Raw genomic sequence first — 15,987 nt, forward strand, 5'->3', positions numbered from 1 at the left:
AGGTCATACTTGAAAAAAAAAAATCAATCATTCATGATAAACTTGGTATCACGTTATGCATTTCATTCATCTTTTTCTATTTATTGGTTTATTCAGTAGCAGCAAGAACAAACTGGACATAGCCCACATACCATATTACATTGTAATTTTGGAAATCTGAGACCAAACTTTTACTATATTATGTAAATAATTTGAATTTTTCAGAAGAGAATTAATGAATCTCAATAACAAGTACAAAAGTTTTAAAATTATGGAAAACCGCAATTTGCAAAAAGAGTCCAATCTTTTGTATTGAAATATTTGGAAACTAGGAGTTCAAAAGATACTCTAAAGTTATATTGAAGTGCGATTTTTACGATACATATCAACAATACAAACATCTTCCGTAGCAATATAATACAGATTATGATAATTATTTCTCTTAAACTATTAGATATCGGTAGAAAATTACTTGCAATAAATTAACAACTAAATAGTTGAAAACAGACTGTTCTTGGCGAACATAACGTTGATACTTTTATATGTATTTCGTTATTGACATTTGTACATCAAGTAGTAGTGCAGTACATTGTATAGACATTTTATAATACTTCTTGTGATGGATACAGAAATAACCATAACTTAAAAAATGAATATTTCAAATGCACAAAAGCTAAACAAATCAATTTTCTGGGTTTTATTGAAATTTTCAAAAATCCCGGGATCCCGGGATTTCCCGGGATTAGCTAAGTATTTTGTCCCGAATCCCGGGACACGAAAATTGGCCGGGAAATGGACACTCTATTCTCAAGGAATGTTCAAAGCAATCTCTGTAAGATTATTAAAAAAAATAAGAGTTCTTCCTGAAGAACTCTAGCCATAAAATGTTGAAACAATTCCTTGCTGAAGTTCCTGAAGAAATCCCTAAAAAAATCTGAAGAAGTTTTTCGAGATATTTTTGAATGTATCATCTCTAAAGGAATTTCAGATGGAATGTGAAGAGGAATATCTGAAAGAATTCTTGAAAAATTTTAGAAGCAATGCCCAGTAGTATCCTTGTGGAAATTTCAGGAAGTACTCATTAATCCTTCTCTAGATGAAAATCTGAAGGAAGTTCTGAAGAAATATCTGGAAATAACCCTCAATAAATTTCATGGAGGGTTTTCTGAAAGTAATTCTGGAGGAATCTGTGGACGTATTTTTGAAAGAATTCCTGTAGTCACATTTGGAGAAATGCCTAGATGACCATTTGTAAAGTTTCCTAGAAAAATAATCTTTAGATATTTCTGAAGGAATGACTGGAGAAATTTCTAGGATTTTAATCTGAATAAATTCGTTAAAGAATCGGTGGAGAAATTCTAACAGTTATCTAGAGAAATCCCTGAGGAAATTCCTGGACGTAATCGTGCAGAAATTTTCAGTGAAATTGACTTCTTGAAGAACCTACACGAGTTTCTGAAGTACTAGGGAAAACTTACCGAGGAAATCAATGAAATAATTTATGAAACAAATTTTGAAAGAATTCTTGAAGGAATCCTGGCAGGAAGCTCTGAAAGGATTGGATAAATTTAACAAACATTGTTTAAAGACAAGGTGTTTGGAGTACATTGCTCAAAATTTCTAGAGCACCGTTTTTTAGAACTGTTGAACGGATTTGGATTAAAATGCATCGCGCTGTTGGCAGCCACTGAACAATTAGCGTGATGCATTTTCATCTAAATCCGTTCAACAGTTCTAAAAAACGGTGCTCTAGAAATTTTGAGCTATGTACTCCAAATACCTTGTCCTTAAAGCAATCCCAAGAAAAAATCTGTACTTATCCCTCACGAAGTTTCAGACGGTACCAATGCAAATCTACCTCAAAGAATTCTTGGAGAAATTTCTGGGGAAATTCTTCAGGCAATATTTGTAGAAAGCCCAGAAGGTATTCTTCCCTGGATGAATTTCTGAAGGCAACTTTGAAAAAAAAAAAATGTGATGAAGTATTCAACAGATTTTCTAAGGAAATTCTGAACTTTTGTTTTTCTTAAAAAATCATCGAAAGCAACTCTAAAAAAACCGCTGGTGATTTTCTTTCAAAATTCTCATACGGATTTCTGTTGGAGCAATTTTTGAGGAAACACAAGTTGCTTTCTAAGATGAATTCTTAGTGATTTCTTTCATAGGGTGCTCTAGATGTATTCCTGATGCAATCCATGAAAGATGTTCTTAAAGAATTATCAAAAATTTCTTTTGAAATGATAGACTACCTTATCCCTTTGGAGCCGGAGGAGTCATATATGACCCCGGCGATAAAACCGAGCATAACAAACGTGTTCGACACCAGCGAGGTTGCGTCGACAGCGGCGAAAAAAATCGGTTCCAAAAGGTTATACGAATTCCTGGCCGATTTTCTAAATAATTCTTATCCATGGACAAATTTTGAAAAGAATCCAAAGAATGTTTCATAAACGAGTTCTCAAATTAATTTCTGGGGTAATCACCAAGAAAATTTGGGAAAATCTCAAGGAAACAATATTTTTTTTATTTACATATTAATAATTACACTAGTTTACAGCATTCTTGAACATGGTAAGCTGATGATCATTTTGGTGTTGTAGATTCATGCCCTGAGTTAAAAAACGCGAAGGAAAAAAAATACAGTAGATAGGAAATCTTTTCCATTTTCCATGCAAAGTTTTTTTTTTTTTAATAAATGACACTTTACACTAAAAAGTGCATTCGTGTCAATACAAGGTTGATGATTTGACATCGATTTTTGTTCTTTTTTTAAGTCACTCAGTTCACTTCACACATCTCATTCTTCGTAATCATCGCTCTGATTGAACTGATTTTTTTTACTGTAACTCGCCTACATATGATATGTCGAATAAACGTTGAGCAGGAATTTTTAAATTGTTTATTTTTTCTTATTGAAAAAAAAAAATACATTTCTTCACAAGTTTTTGGAAGTTTTGCTAAAATTTAAGGAGATCGTCCTTCAAACATGCCAGCATCTGGAATTTCATCAATCTGACACAAAACCTGCATTGAGATAATCAAATGCTCTTATGTTTAGCTTTCAATTTATAGAAAAAGATTCAAAATTGGTTCAACAAAACGAAAGATATTTGAATTTTAGTAAATTCCATATTTTAAAAAGTTGTAAAATTCGATATTGAGCTGAAACTCAAAAACTGTTTTACTTAAAAAAAATAAAGCACGGTCTCGAAATCAGCTCAAAATTGTGCATCACGACTTTCGTTTTATTTTGTAAACTAGTGTTACTGATAGAAACCCCCCCTCTCCCCTCCCCCAGATGAATTACTGGCAGAATGTTTTGAATTTCCCTTGAAGCTTTTCTGAAGAAATACTTGGAGGATGTTTTAGGATCGTTTTCTAAATGTACCCTTCGATGAGTTTCGGAATGAGTTTAGGTCTCTTAAATAATTTTCGAACGAATTACTGAAGGATTCCTGAGGAACTTCAAGGAGGAATTTCTGAAGCAACCCATGAGAGATTTTATAAAATAACATTTTGAGAAATTTCGCAGGAATAGGTAGTGATTAAGTTTCTTACAACTGAAGAAATCTCGGGAGAATTTTTTTATGAATTTGATAAAATCACTAAGCTGTTTTTTTGTGTGGGCTCAAGTCAAGACCTTCCTTTTGCATCACGTTGGCAGCAGCACGCTGACCAGCAAAATGACCCTAACGCCAAAGGAGGGCTAAAAAGATGACCTCAGAAAGTTGAAGAAAATTTGTATTCTATGAAAGAGCTTGGGGCGCAATAGCTTGGAAGCATGTGCGATGATCGTAAAGTAGCTGAAGTAGTATGACAATCATCTCAATTAGGAGGATAGCATGGACAATAGACATAGAGGGACAAGTAACACGTCAGATGATGGAAACCAGGAAGGGATGCAAACGATATCATTTCAAAGCTTTAGATCAGCAAAACCGTCAGCATTGATAATAATCTTAATAGGATTAAACAAACTTGCAAATAGCCATCAAACTATTACTTAACGAAATTTCGTAACGTTTTTCAAAATCTAAATAAACCATTGCTTCACTTACCGGAATAGTTCTGCCAGAACGCCCCGGTCGCCATGATGTCCAGCCCCGGGTAGTTCCACGGTTTACCCTCCGGGACCTGTGGCTGCGGTGGCGACACCTCCTGACTAGCCCCTCGCGAAGCCACCGGACTGCCCTCCTTGGAAAACCGCTCCACCGAGGAACCCCGCTCGCGGTCCCGTTCCCGTTCGTGCCGCTCTCGACTCCGCTCCTCCCTATCGGAGTCTCGATCTCGCATTCGGTCCGAATCGTTCCGTTCCCGATCTTCACGGCCCTTGTCGCGGTGCTTGTCCCGTTCGCGTTCCTTTTCGCGCTCCTTCTCCCGCTCCCGCTCCGCTTCCCGTTCCCGTTCTTTCTCGCGCTGCTGGTCGTTGTTGATATTTTCTGCGTGATAAGCGAATAGGGTGGGGGGAAGGAAGTCAATCATAAAATCACGTTCCGCGGATTTCGGTCGTCTCTCGTCGTCTTACCTGCGATAATCCGCAACGCTTCGGCTGGTGCTCCGGAGGCTTTGATAATCTCTTCTAGCTGGGTTCGACGCTTCCGCTCGGCATCTAATCGCTCTTTCAGCTGAACTCGCAATCGACGCTCCTTCTTGAATCGTTTCTGATAAAGCCCTGCAGGATAACGGAACAGACAGAAAACACATAAAACCATTTTTGTCGGGTCTTTTCCGGGGATTTTGGTGGCCAAATTCACAATTTAATCAAGTTGGTAGAAAATGAAGCTGCTCATTTCGCCTGGTTCCTTCGAAATCGAAATTTATTGTGATTTATGACGCTAAATCGTTGACGAATTTCATCAATCATTTATAAATTATTCCTCTACCTACGGGCTTCACAATAAAGAAGCGGAAAAGTAAATCCAGGCTATCTTCGTCTCCGCGGTGCGCTTTCTTCAAGGTATAATTTGCTAATCCAATTTAAAATATATATAAATACGAGAACGCATTCGTCCGGGCAGCAGCGCAGCGCAAGCAGTCGCAAGTAGGTATGAGCTGCAGCTTCAGATGAGTCTCTCAAGGGGAAGAAGGGTGGTGGTAACACAGTTGATGATTTCGTCGAGCGAGCAGATTGAAAAGAGATATATAATAATAATAAAGAATAAAGCCCTTCTTACCTCGGAGTCGCTTTTCGTCGGCCAACTGGCGTTCCAGGGAATCTTTGACTTCGCGCTCTCGAATTACGTCCATCTTCAGTTCGGCTGCATTTGTGGAGGGATGGAAGAAAAAAAGGTGGAATTGCAACGATTAGTCCGTGGTGGTGGGGAAGAGCAGAATAATGGCACAAAAGTGGTCAAGTTTGATTAATATTAATTATGACTGAGTACGTTGGAGAAAGGGAAGAAAATAATCAACCTGGTACACAAACGAATCAATGAAGTGTTGAATGATGAATGCAGTTTGCTTAGTAAAAAAGTTTACCACTAGTCCGCACTAGTTTTCCGCACTAGTTTTTATTATTTCCTTGTCGAATGTGACATCATAAAAATGTCTAGATGTCTTATCTGCATACAAATATTCATAATTTTCTATTATTTCCTATGAAAATTTTCCTTCGTTTATTTACCCGAGTTTTTTTTTTTTTTGAGAATTCCTCCAAATTCGCCATGAAATGTATTCAGAGGTTCTGTCGGAATTTTCTTCAGATGTATGGTAGAAATTTCTCCAGTAATTCAGGAATGTATTCAGATAGTTCTATAGGAGTCCCTCAAGCGATTTTTTTTTCGAAAATGCCTTACAGAATGCTACGGCAATTACTCCAAAAGTTAATTTGAGAACAGATTGTTTTTTGAGAATTCCTGATTTTTTTTCTGGATATTTTTTTTTTAAATTCGATCTTAAAATCCATCTGGAATTTCCCTACAAATTCCTTCTTTCTTTCCTTCTAAAATAATTATTCCTTTAAACATTCCCTTGCAATTTTATTTAGAGGTTCTTTTTCTCACTGAGTAACATGCTCTTGAGATAAAGAAAAACAAAAACATTTTTTTTTCTTACCAGTATTAGTGGCCATGCATAACTGCACAAAATTGCCCGGAAATAACTCTACGAAATTTAAAAAAAAAATCTATTAAAGATTGAAACCCAAAGTTTCTCTAGGGATTTCTAGAGTTTCTTATAGGGATTAATTTAGATATTTCATAAGCTATTTCTCAAAACGTTATTTTAAAAAATCTAACAAGGATTGGTTCAGAAATTCATTTTGTACAAAATCCTTTGGTGATAACTTCAGAAGATCTTTGAGGGATTCCTGCAGCAGTTTACAAAAGAATGGTTTGAAGAACAATTCATAGATATCTTCAGATATAACTCCATTAATTCCTGTAAAAATCCATCCCAAAATTCGCAAAGCGATTCCTTCAGACAATGTTCTAGAGAATTTATTCAAAATTCTGCACTAGATGCCCTTTCTGGGAATTCCTCTTTGGATTCCTTCCGGAATTGCTCCATGGATTCCATTTTTTGAAAAATGTCTGTCAAAAAGCCTTTCGAAGTACTTTCGATTTTTTTAATACATATCTATCATGACCTTCTTCAGAATTGTTCTAGAATTAAATATAAAATAACCACTAGAAGATCCTTTCAAAAAATTCTCCAAGTATTCCATCCTTTCATAGGTTTCTCCAGAAATTCTGTCATCAGTTCTTTCAAAATTCCGTACCAGAAAATTTTCAGGAAAACATCTTCGGATGTCTTTAGAAATGCTTTCAGCGATTCCTTTAGAAAATCAAAAGTTCAGAATTCCTCCAGAAATTTCTCCAAGGATTTCTCTAGAAAATCTTCTTCAGACTCCTTTAGGAATTCTTCTAAAGTTTTCTTCAGTAATGCTTGCAGGGATTCCTTAAGAATTTTACCTTGAGATTTCTCCAGAAAATCTTTATGAAATACATTCTTTATTTTGTTCAAGCATTCCATTAAGACATCTTTTAAGAATTGCTTTCAAAATTGCTGCATGATATTTTTCAGAAGGTTTCCTCCAGAAATTCCCTTGAGAATTTCTCCAGAAGTTTATCCAGGTATTCTTTAGATTCTTAGATTCCAGTAAGCTCGTCCTGAAACTCCGCCAGGGATAACTTCAGAAATTCTTCTAGGGATTCGTTAAGGAAACCCTTCCAGGGATTCCTTCACAATTTTCTACTGGGATTACTTCAAAAATTCTTTCAAAAATTCTTCGCCAATTGTTCCAGGGGATTGCTCGAAAGTTTTTCCAGAGATACGTTCAGAAACTCGTTCGGGTATTTCATCAGGAAGCCCACCAGAGATTTTTTCAGGGATTGCTTTAAAAATTCCATTGAAAATTTTTGCCAGAATGTACTCTATGCCTTGGGCATAGAGTATCTTCGTGCCTGCCACACGATATACACATGCAAAATGGTCATTGGCAGAGGAAGCTCTCAGTTAATAACTGTGGAAGTGCTCATAGAACAGCTGAGAAGCAGGCTTTGTCCCAGTAAGGACGTTACGCCAAGAAGAGGAGAGAAGAACTCCGGCATTTCCTTAAAGGATAGCTTTGATCATTGCTCCGCAGATTATTTTGAAATGATTTCTAAGAATTTGTACAAGAATTCACTTAGACGTATCTGGAGTTTTTCCAAAGTTTATTTACAGAAGCTTATCGAGACATTTTTTCTAGTATTTCTACAGGAGTTTCTTCACGAATATGTCCACAAATTGCTCCAGGGATATTTTTAGAAGTTATTTCAGCGATTGCTCCATAAATTTAATTATAAGATTTTTTCTGAAAATTTGTCAAAGATTACTTAATAAACTTTTCTAGGAATTTCGTCCAAGGCTTTTCCGGTGTATTTCTTAAGGAAGTCTTTCAACTTCTCAGGGATTCTTTCAAAAGGTCTTCAGAGACTTATTTAGAGCTAAAGGGGTTTCTTCAGCGCAGAGATCCCTGTAGCAATCCATAGCAGAATTTCTCTTACAATTACTTAAAGAGTAATTACGTAAAAATCCCTGAAGGAGAAATTTCTGGAGAAAATCCAACAGAAACAATAAACAACCTGGAAAAAATAGAGAACTTCCGAATAAATCTGTGAAAATTGATTTTTTTCTAAAAAAAAAATGCTTGGAAGGACAGGAGAGATTATTTGAACGAAAAATCCAAAAAGAATAGATTCTGAAGTAATTTCTAAGGGAATTGCTGAGAACACCTTTGGATGAAACCTCTAGAGCATCGCTGGAAAAATAATAAAACAATACCTTAAGAAATGTCTATATAAACCCTAAGCAATCCCTGGAGAAATACTTGAAGGAATTTTTGAAAAAAAAACCTCTGGAGAAACTTATAGAATTTCTTGAGAATTTTCTAGAGAAAATTTCAAATAAACGCTTAAGGGAATCTCTGAATATATGAAATAAGACCTAAGGAAACTCTGGAAAAATTTCAACAATAACTCTTGAAAGAATTCCAGAAATCTTTGGGGAACTTCATGAAAAATTTCCAGATTCTGATGGAAAAGTCTTACACAAATGTTTGAAGAATCACATGAAAAAATGCATGCACGAACTTTCGTAGCAATCCTTAAAGGAATTTCCGAAAAAATCACTTAAGTTATCCCAGGAATAAATTATGAACGAACCTTGCTTGAATCATTCTAGGAAATTCTGCAAGAATCTACTTTCTGTAAAAAATTCGGAATTTTTAATTATAAATCTTGAATGTGTCCCTAAAGAAATTTCTGGCGGTATCCATGGAGGTAATCATGGAAAAAAATCTTGAGCATTAGAAGGAAAGGAATAAATTCTTAAATTATTTCTGGAGGAATCTTTAGAAGAATTATTGTTGAACTCATAGAGGCAATACCTGCAATAATTACTCAAAAAAATCGTGGAAACTTCTGTCATGTGAAGTCATTTCAGTGGGACCTTAGGCGCTGTTCATAAACTACGTAGACTCATTTTGGAACATCTCAGACCCTCACCATCTCGGGGGGGCCTCACCCTCCGTAGACTTTTGTTCATACAAAATTTTCAGAAATTTGTATGGTGCGTAGACTTTGGCCAGACCCCCCGCCCCCTCTAAGAGTCTACGTAGTTTATAGACAAGCCCTTACCAGTATAGGGGGCGTTGAGATTTAGAAATCTTGAGTAAACAGCTCTGATTTTACCATGACATTACTGGTCTTAATCTAGTAATTATTTCAAAAAATTGTACAAAGCTTCATTAATGGATTTTAACACAAAATTCCACGCTCTTTTCTTCATAACATTGTTTTTGGAAAATATTTTAATAATTCTGTCACATATTTTTTTGAAATTCAATTGAGATTCCCTCCAGAGACTGCTATGGGAATTTCTCGCAAGATTCTGAAATTCCTCCAAATTTTCTTTAGAAAATTACTCCACAGAATCCTACGGGACTGTATCCAGAAATTATTCTTAAAGCTCGATCACAGATTTATTGAAGAGTTTTGAATGAATAATCTCGTTCTGTTATCCAGAGCTTGTTCTGGGATTGCTTCAAATATTTTATGACAAATTATTCAAAAAAATTTTTAGCATTCTTCTATAGCTTCATTTGAGAATTGCTCCACCGATTCCTTCAAGAATTTCCCGAACAATTTCGAGAGATTCAAATCAAAAATTGCTTCAATAATTCTTCAGGAAATTACTCCAGAGAATCCTAAGGGAGTTTCTCTTTTGATACATATAGGAAAATTTGTTCTTCAAGAATATTTCGATATTTTATTTTTTCCCGAAACAGTTGTTGGAAAAAAATCCAAAGAAATTATTGGAGGAATGGTCAAAAGCAATTACAGAGCAAGCAACCCAATTGCCGAACGTTGCTTGAATCATTCTGGGAAATCCTGCAAGAACCTCTGAAATTACCGAACACGAAGAAACTCAAATTGTGAACAATTCCCATAAAAATTACAAAGAGAATTTACAAAAGCATTTATGACGAACTTTCCAAAGGAATTGCCGGAAGATTCCCCATTTCCAAAGGAATTACAAAAAAATTCCAGAAAAAGCTGCTGATGGAATTCCAAAGAAAATCTCTAAGGGATGGATTTCCTAAAGAAATTACCTGAGAAGTTTCCAAATAAATGGCGTGACAACATGCAAAGAATCACAAAAAAAGCTGCAGGACCTGCCCTAGTGGTTTTAAAATTCATTGCTGAGAAAAGTCTCTAGGTTTCTTAAATTTTTACGAAATCAGTTATATTTCTATTATTTGGTTGTATTTTATTGTTACATACATCATTTCCAACTGCATACCTTCGAGGAATTTGAGGGGTTCAGATTTAAAGGGGTGTATGTGATCATTTTATCGATTTTGAGCTGATAACATCGAAAGCTTCTTCAGATTTCAAGTTTTTAGTAATTTTTTTTTAGATTATTTTAAGATAATTAAGATAATTGTGGATCGAATATATTGAAAATACTTCTGATTTTTTTTGTTCTAAGGCATTAACATTTAGCTTAATGATGGATGGTAGGTGAGTACTGATATGATTTCACTAAAATTGTGATGTTTCATAAGTCATTTCAATTTAAAAGTATTTTTTTTACAAAATTGGCCATAACTCAGGAATCGAAACAAAAGTGCATTTCGATAATTTTAGAAATCAAAGCTTATGAAAATTTTCCACGAGTTCGGGCATATTTTTTCTGGCTTTTCTTTAAGAATTTTCACTACTGTGGAAAATTTTGTGGAAAACTTCATTTTTTTATCTCTGAGAAAATTTGCTTTCATTTTCTAAAAAAAAACTTTGTTTCTACTATGCTTCGTTCTTGAGTTATGATTGTTCAAAGTAAGTAAAAACAAAAAATTTCCACCTGAGTTTTCCGGGAAAATAGGCGACCCTGATTTTTCTCATTTTTTGTAATAAAAAAAACCCTAGTACTAGCACATTGAAATTGTATTTGAAATCATCGACCAACTATCAACTCTACCCGAAACATGCTTTGCAACATTGTAAATAATTGCGCCTAATGAATGCCGATCTGTTTTTCAGAATAGTTTCAAAAGTACGGCGTACCAAGCAAAGCCTTCATTCTTTATTCCAATCAAAAGCATCCATAATTTCTATTCTTCGGAATAATTTAATGCCCATTTAGAAGCATATATTCATTTATGGAAGTCTTATCTCCCCTCTCGCAACGCGAGATCGTTTCTCCATTTTACCAATCAAATTCCACCGCCTTCAAAAATGGAAATCATTGGCTCCCCTTCTCCTCCATAGCAATGGCTGTTTTTTTTCTGTATCTAATCAACCCGAGGCGAATTGACGAAAAACTCCATCACATATGATTCGTATCCAGACAGACATCGCCGCCGCAGCACACCAAAAGCGTCTAATATCGTTAATCGTAATTCCAAGCTCTACATTTTCCTGCAGCTATTATTCGTCGCACACAGAACAAAAAAAAACAAGCGAACAGCACTCCCAAATCAGCACCAAATCCAGACGGTTGACTGCTCAACGGTGATCTATAGTTTTATTTTCCATCAAGAGTTCGTCGTTTTTTTTTCCTCTCGCTCGATCGAAATTGTTCATTTTCCTCCAGTCTGCGCACAGAAAATTTGTTCAATATTGCTTCGAGCGTGTTAAATTGAGTGGCTATATTTTTATTTTGATTTTTTTTCCTCTTATCTGTTTCACTCATTCTCGGCTCGACTGCCAAATGGGTTTCGATCTCTGACATTATTTAATAAAAACTAAGCAGAAAAATTGAGTGAGTCGTGCTGCAATCCATCCATCTGCGTCCGAACGGTCGTCGTCGCATCACCCCACGGAAGACGACGGAACGATCGTTGACGAGACGAGGAAATGTTTCTGCGAGTGAACTTCGCTATCTAACCACAGGATCTCGCAACTCGTCAGGAACAAGATCCAAACACAACACACACAGCCCAGCGAAAGAGACAGCAAAAAATGAATTAATATAAACGTAGATAAACGTTTTCACTTTATGGGTCCATAATTAAAGATAATTTTTATCGATTTTTGTGCAGTTTTTCTTGTTGCTTTTCGATCGGAGAGACTTTTTCACTCTCGCCCGTCGAGTTTGTGCCGCGCGAGCACACATTCGATTCCGTAGTCCGGGGTCCGGGGTGAGTGAGTGACTTGCCTTGACTGACTGACTGATCGGGTTCGTCGCTTGCACTTTTTGGCCTATCATTTCTCGATTTCAATTCGCGCGCACACCGGCTCCGGAATGCGCCTCTCTGTGGCGATCGGTAACAGACAATCGTCCAAGGAAACTGCAACATTGCAGTTGTTCGGTGGATCGAGCCAGACGTCGTCGCGCCTTTTTGGGGGAGAGACAGAGAGAGACCCCCGAATACGAGGAAGGAATGCCGCCTAATGACCATGCTTAGGAGGGGTTCCTACTATTCAGTAAAAGCAATGTTTAGTTCGATTAACCTATCATTTCGCATTTTTCGATTATGCCTGGTTGTGATTTCGGCATGTGGTGATTCTAGGCTGAAGCAGCCAATGATGGGCAACAACGCGATTGATCGATTTAGGAAATCAATAAAATTAAGCTAGTTCTTTGCTTCGATGATTCCAGCTCATAAATGCAGTGGTTTTGATTGGGGATGATCGATTCCTGTTAAGATCAGGTATTTCCAGGGATAAGATTATGGTTGGAAATTGGATCGTTTATCACCTTTGTGACACCTTTTCCCAGCAGATCTGAGTGAAGTCGGGTAGTTTGTTCCCATAACCTTGATTTGGTTCACCGATGTAAACTGTTGTAAACCTTGTTTAATAACCCTAAGGATTTACCATTAGTGTAATTATCTTATGGCATTTAGTAATTCATATTAATCAAAAAATCACTATTTTTAACGATTTTTTTTCATTTTTTCGTACTGATAACAAAAACAGTACCAATTTGCTATCACTGATAGCAGGAATTGTTTTCAGCTTGCTGTTGCGGGAACATTTTTCTGCTCTCATTTTTGATGTTTTAACCGTTAAAACGACCAAAACGAAAACAACCTGAGTTATCATAATTTGCAATATCACAACATCAAAATTTGTTTTCAATTTGCTGTCAGACTTTGCTCGGGTTTGGTGTCAGCATTCAATTGGTTTAGAATTCCCTCCAAACCATATCGAATGTTCACTCGTTTATACCACTCGCTGAGTTTCCGGTCGTCCAACGAAGCATAAACCAGAAAATCGAAAGAGTTGAAAAGCTCCTTTCAAGCAAACTTCCGAATCTTCCGCGCAAACAAAGTCTTTTAATTAATAAGGCGCTGTCCATAAACTTCGTAGACTCATTTATGGACATCTCAGACCCCCACCTCTTCCCCCGTTGTAGACTTTCGTCCATACATTTTTTTTAATTTGTATGGACCGTAGACTTTGGCCAGATCCTGTAGTTATGGTTTTAGCCGGTGAAAGTGCTACAGACAATTGCTGAAAAAATTAAAGAGTAGCAGGTTAAGTTTCAAAGCGAACGTAAAGCAAGGGTACAATTACACATATTGCCCATTTAACTGGCACTTTTACCAGATTTGCTGGTATGTCTGAAACATACTGGAAAAACTTGTAATTATAAGGCACGAAATATTTCTAATTGACAAATTGAGAGATGAAAATTGAGAAAAAAAATGCGTTCTGGTGGGATTTGAACCCAGGACTCCGTATTCGCTAGACCGGCGCTTTAACCAACTAAGCCACAGAACAGGTAATGGTTCTGCGGAATAGAAAGCCAAACTGATTCCGAAGCCGCATGGCTTTCTATTCCGCAGAACCATTACCTGTTCTGTGGTTTAGTTGGTTGAAGCGCTGGTCAAGCGAATACGGAGTCGTGGGTTCGAATCCCACCATAACGCGATTTTTTTTTCACAAATTTCATCTCTCAATTTGTCAATTAGCAACATTTCGTGCCTTCTAATTACAAGTTTTTCCAGTATGTTTCAGACATGCCAGCATCTGGTAGAAGTGCCGGTAAAATGGGCACTATGTGTCATCGAAAGTAAAACCTTAAAGAAGAAGTTTTGAAAATTGGATTTGGTTACATAATCCTCTAAGCAAGAATATGTACAGTGTTTTTTTGTTGTTGCAGGACAGAAGATCTAACTAGAAGAAACTTTAAAAATTTGACCTTACACATTAAATAGTACGATATGGAAAAATGATTTGTTCAAATCTTCGCCATTTCTAGTTCATTTGAAGTTTGTTATGGTTCATTATAGATTTTCTTTTTTTATGTTAAACTATTACGTAAGCAGCCTGCAGTTTAGTGTATTCAATGATTTTTGACAATTTCTTAATAGTTTCTGCGAGAAGTGGTTCTCTAAAAATCATGTAGGGCTTGAAGTTGCATCAAGGAACACTCTGAATGATCTTGTACCGACTTTTCGAACCCTCTAAGCAGAATACCCTCTTCGAATGAGTGTAATCGGTTTCGTAATTATTAATTCCGCCCTATTGTGGATAACTGACACTGAGGAAGATTACAAGTGGTTGTCGAAATACGCGTATCTGTCAAAGGATAAGCAAAATATGGCGGAATTGAAAGGCATGAAATTGATTACACTCATTCAAATACTCTGAATGAATTGTTGGACACCGGTGATAACCAAAACTATATTATATCTAGTGGAAACTTAGAATTATCTGAATAATTTTTAAATTATTTTTTTTTACCGGAAGGCTATAAGATCACTTCAAAAATAAAATTTTGATAGAGCCCCTGGAAGGACAAGTCTTATATACCAATCGACTCAGCTCGACATGTTAAGATGGTTTCTGTGTGTGTTAATTAGTTAATATCTTTATTAAAGAAACTTTCAGCCCATGGCTGGTTCGTCTCTGAGCATCTGCGTGTGTATGTGTGTGCGTGTGTGTGATCACCTCACTTGTTAATAGTAAATATCAACCAATTTCAACGCTCTTGGTTTCAATCGACGCGGAATATTACCCCATTGTTTCTTATTGAAAATGGTTCGAATCGGTCCAGTTGTTCCGGAGTTATGGCCATTTATGTGTTCCAGACCAGTACCCAGGAAAGGATCAGATATCAAAATTCAGTAAATCCATGCATGCGATACAATAAACCGCGGACCAGACCAAATTTGAGACTACCGGTAGTGTATCGTAACCGGTTCCGGGTGTCCCACCGGTAATCAAATGTAAAAGTAAACTGAACTCATGCATGTGACATATCAAACCACGGCTTTTTCTATAAGGTGATGATCAGTTGGCAAGAAAAGTAGTTCAGGCCTCATTTAAGACTACTGTGAACCGAACCCATGCATGCGACACGTCAAATCGCGACCTTTTTACAAACTTGATGACGGTTAGCAAGTAACTGGTCTCAGCTGAGACCGCATCTTAGACTACCGATAGTGTTCCGGAAGCAGTTTCAGGTGTCCCACAGGAAGTGGGCGCAAGTTTAAATGAGCTGAACCGATTTATGCGATGTATCAAACCTCGGCTTTTCCGACAGCCAGATCAGGAATACCAGATGATTTTTTGAAAAATCTGTGTCACACTTTTCAAAAATCTGTATCAAATACAAAATTTTGGAGAAAAATATGTATCTCATACATGAATAAAATAGCCCCTCTTGCTAAAAAATCTGTATTTCATATAAAACGAAATCTGTACGGATGCTCAACAATCTTTTTAATACAGATAAATCTGTATATATGGCATCCCTGAGCCAGATGAACAGTTATCAAGAAAATGGATTCAGGCCTCATTTGAGACTACCAGACTACCGCTAGTATACCAGATCTGTTTCTGGGTGCTGCACCGGAAGGGGTCAAATGCAACAGTAAACCAAACTCATGCATGCGACCCGCTAAATCGTAGCCTTTTTACAAATTTAATGATCAGTTAATAAGAGAATGAGTTCAATCCACATTTGAATCCACCGACAGTATTCTGGAACCGGTTCCATGTGTCCCAATGGAAGTGGTCAAATATAAAAGTAAACTGAACCCATGGATGCGGCATAGAAAACCACGGTTTT

The 15,987-nt window shown here is 36.6% G+C and overlaps 1 protein-coding gene across 13 annotated transcripts in view; it reads right to left on the reverse strand.

Moving 5' to 3' along the window:
- Positions 1-15,987, reverse strand: part of LOC109398296 (dachshund homolog 2) — a 140,077-nt gene that overhangs the window by 18,014 nt on the left and 106,076 nt on the right. For all 13 annotated transcript variants that reach the window (XM_062849113.1, XM_062849108.1, XM_062849112.1 and 10 more), the window contains 3 exons: positions 5,154-5,237; positions 4,505-4,651; positions 4,038-4,418 (listed from right to left, as the gene is read on the reverse strand). In XM_062849113.1, coding sequence (XP_062705097.1) covers positions 4,038-4,418; positions 4,505-4,651; positions 5,154-5,237 — 612 coding nt within the window. The remainder of the gene's footprint in view (positions 1-4,037; positions 4,419-4,504; positions 4,652-5,153; positions 5,238-15,987) is intronic.

This window comes from Aedes albopictus, chromosome 2, assembly GCF_035046485.1.
Source record: "Aedes albopictus strain Foshan chromosome 2, AalbF5, whole genome shotgun sequence".
NCBI lineage: Eukaryota > Metazoa > Arthropoda > Insecta > Diptera > Culicidae > Aedes > Aedes albopictus.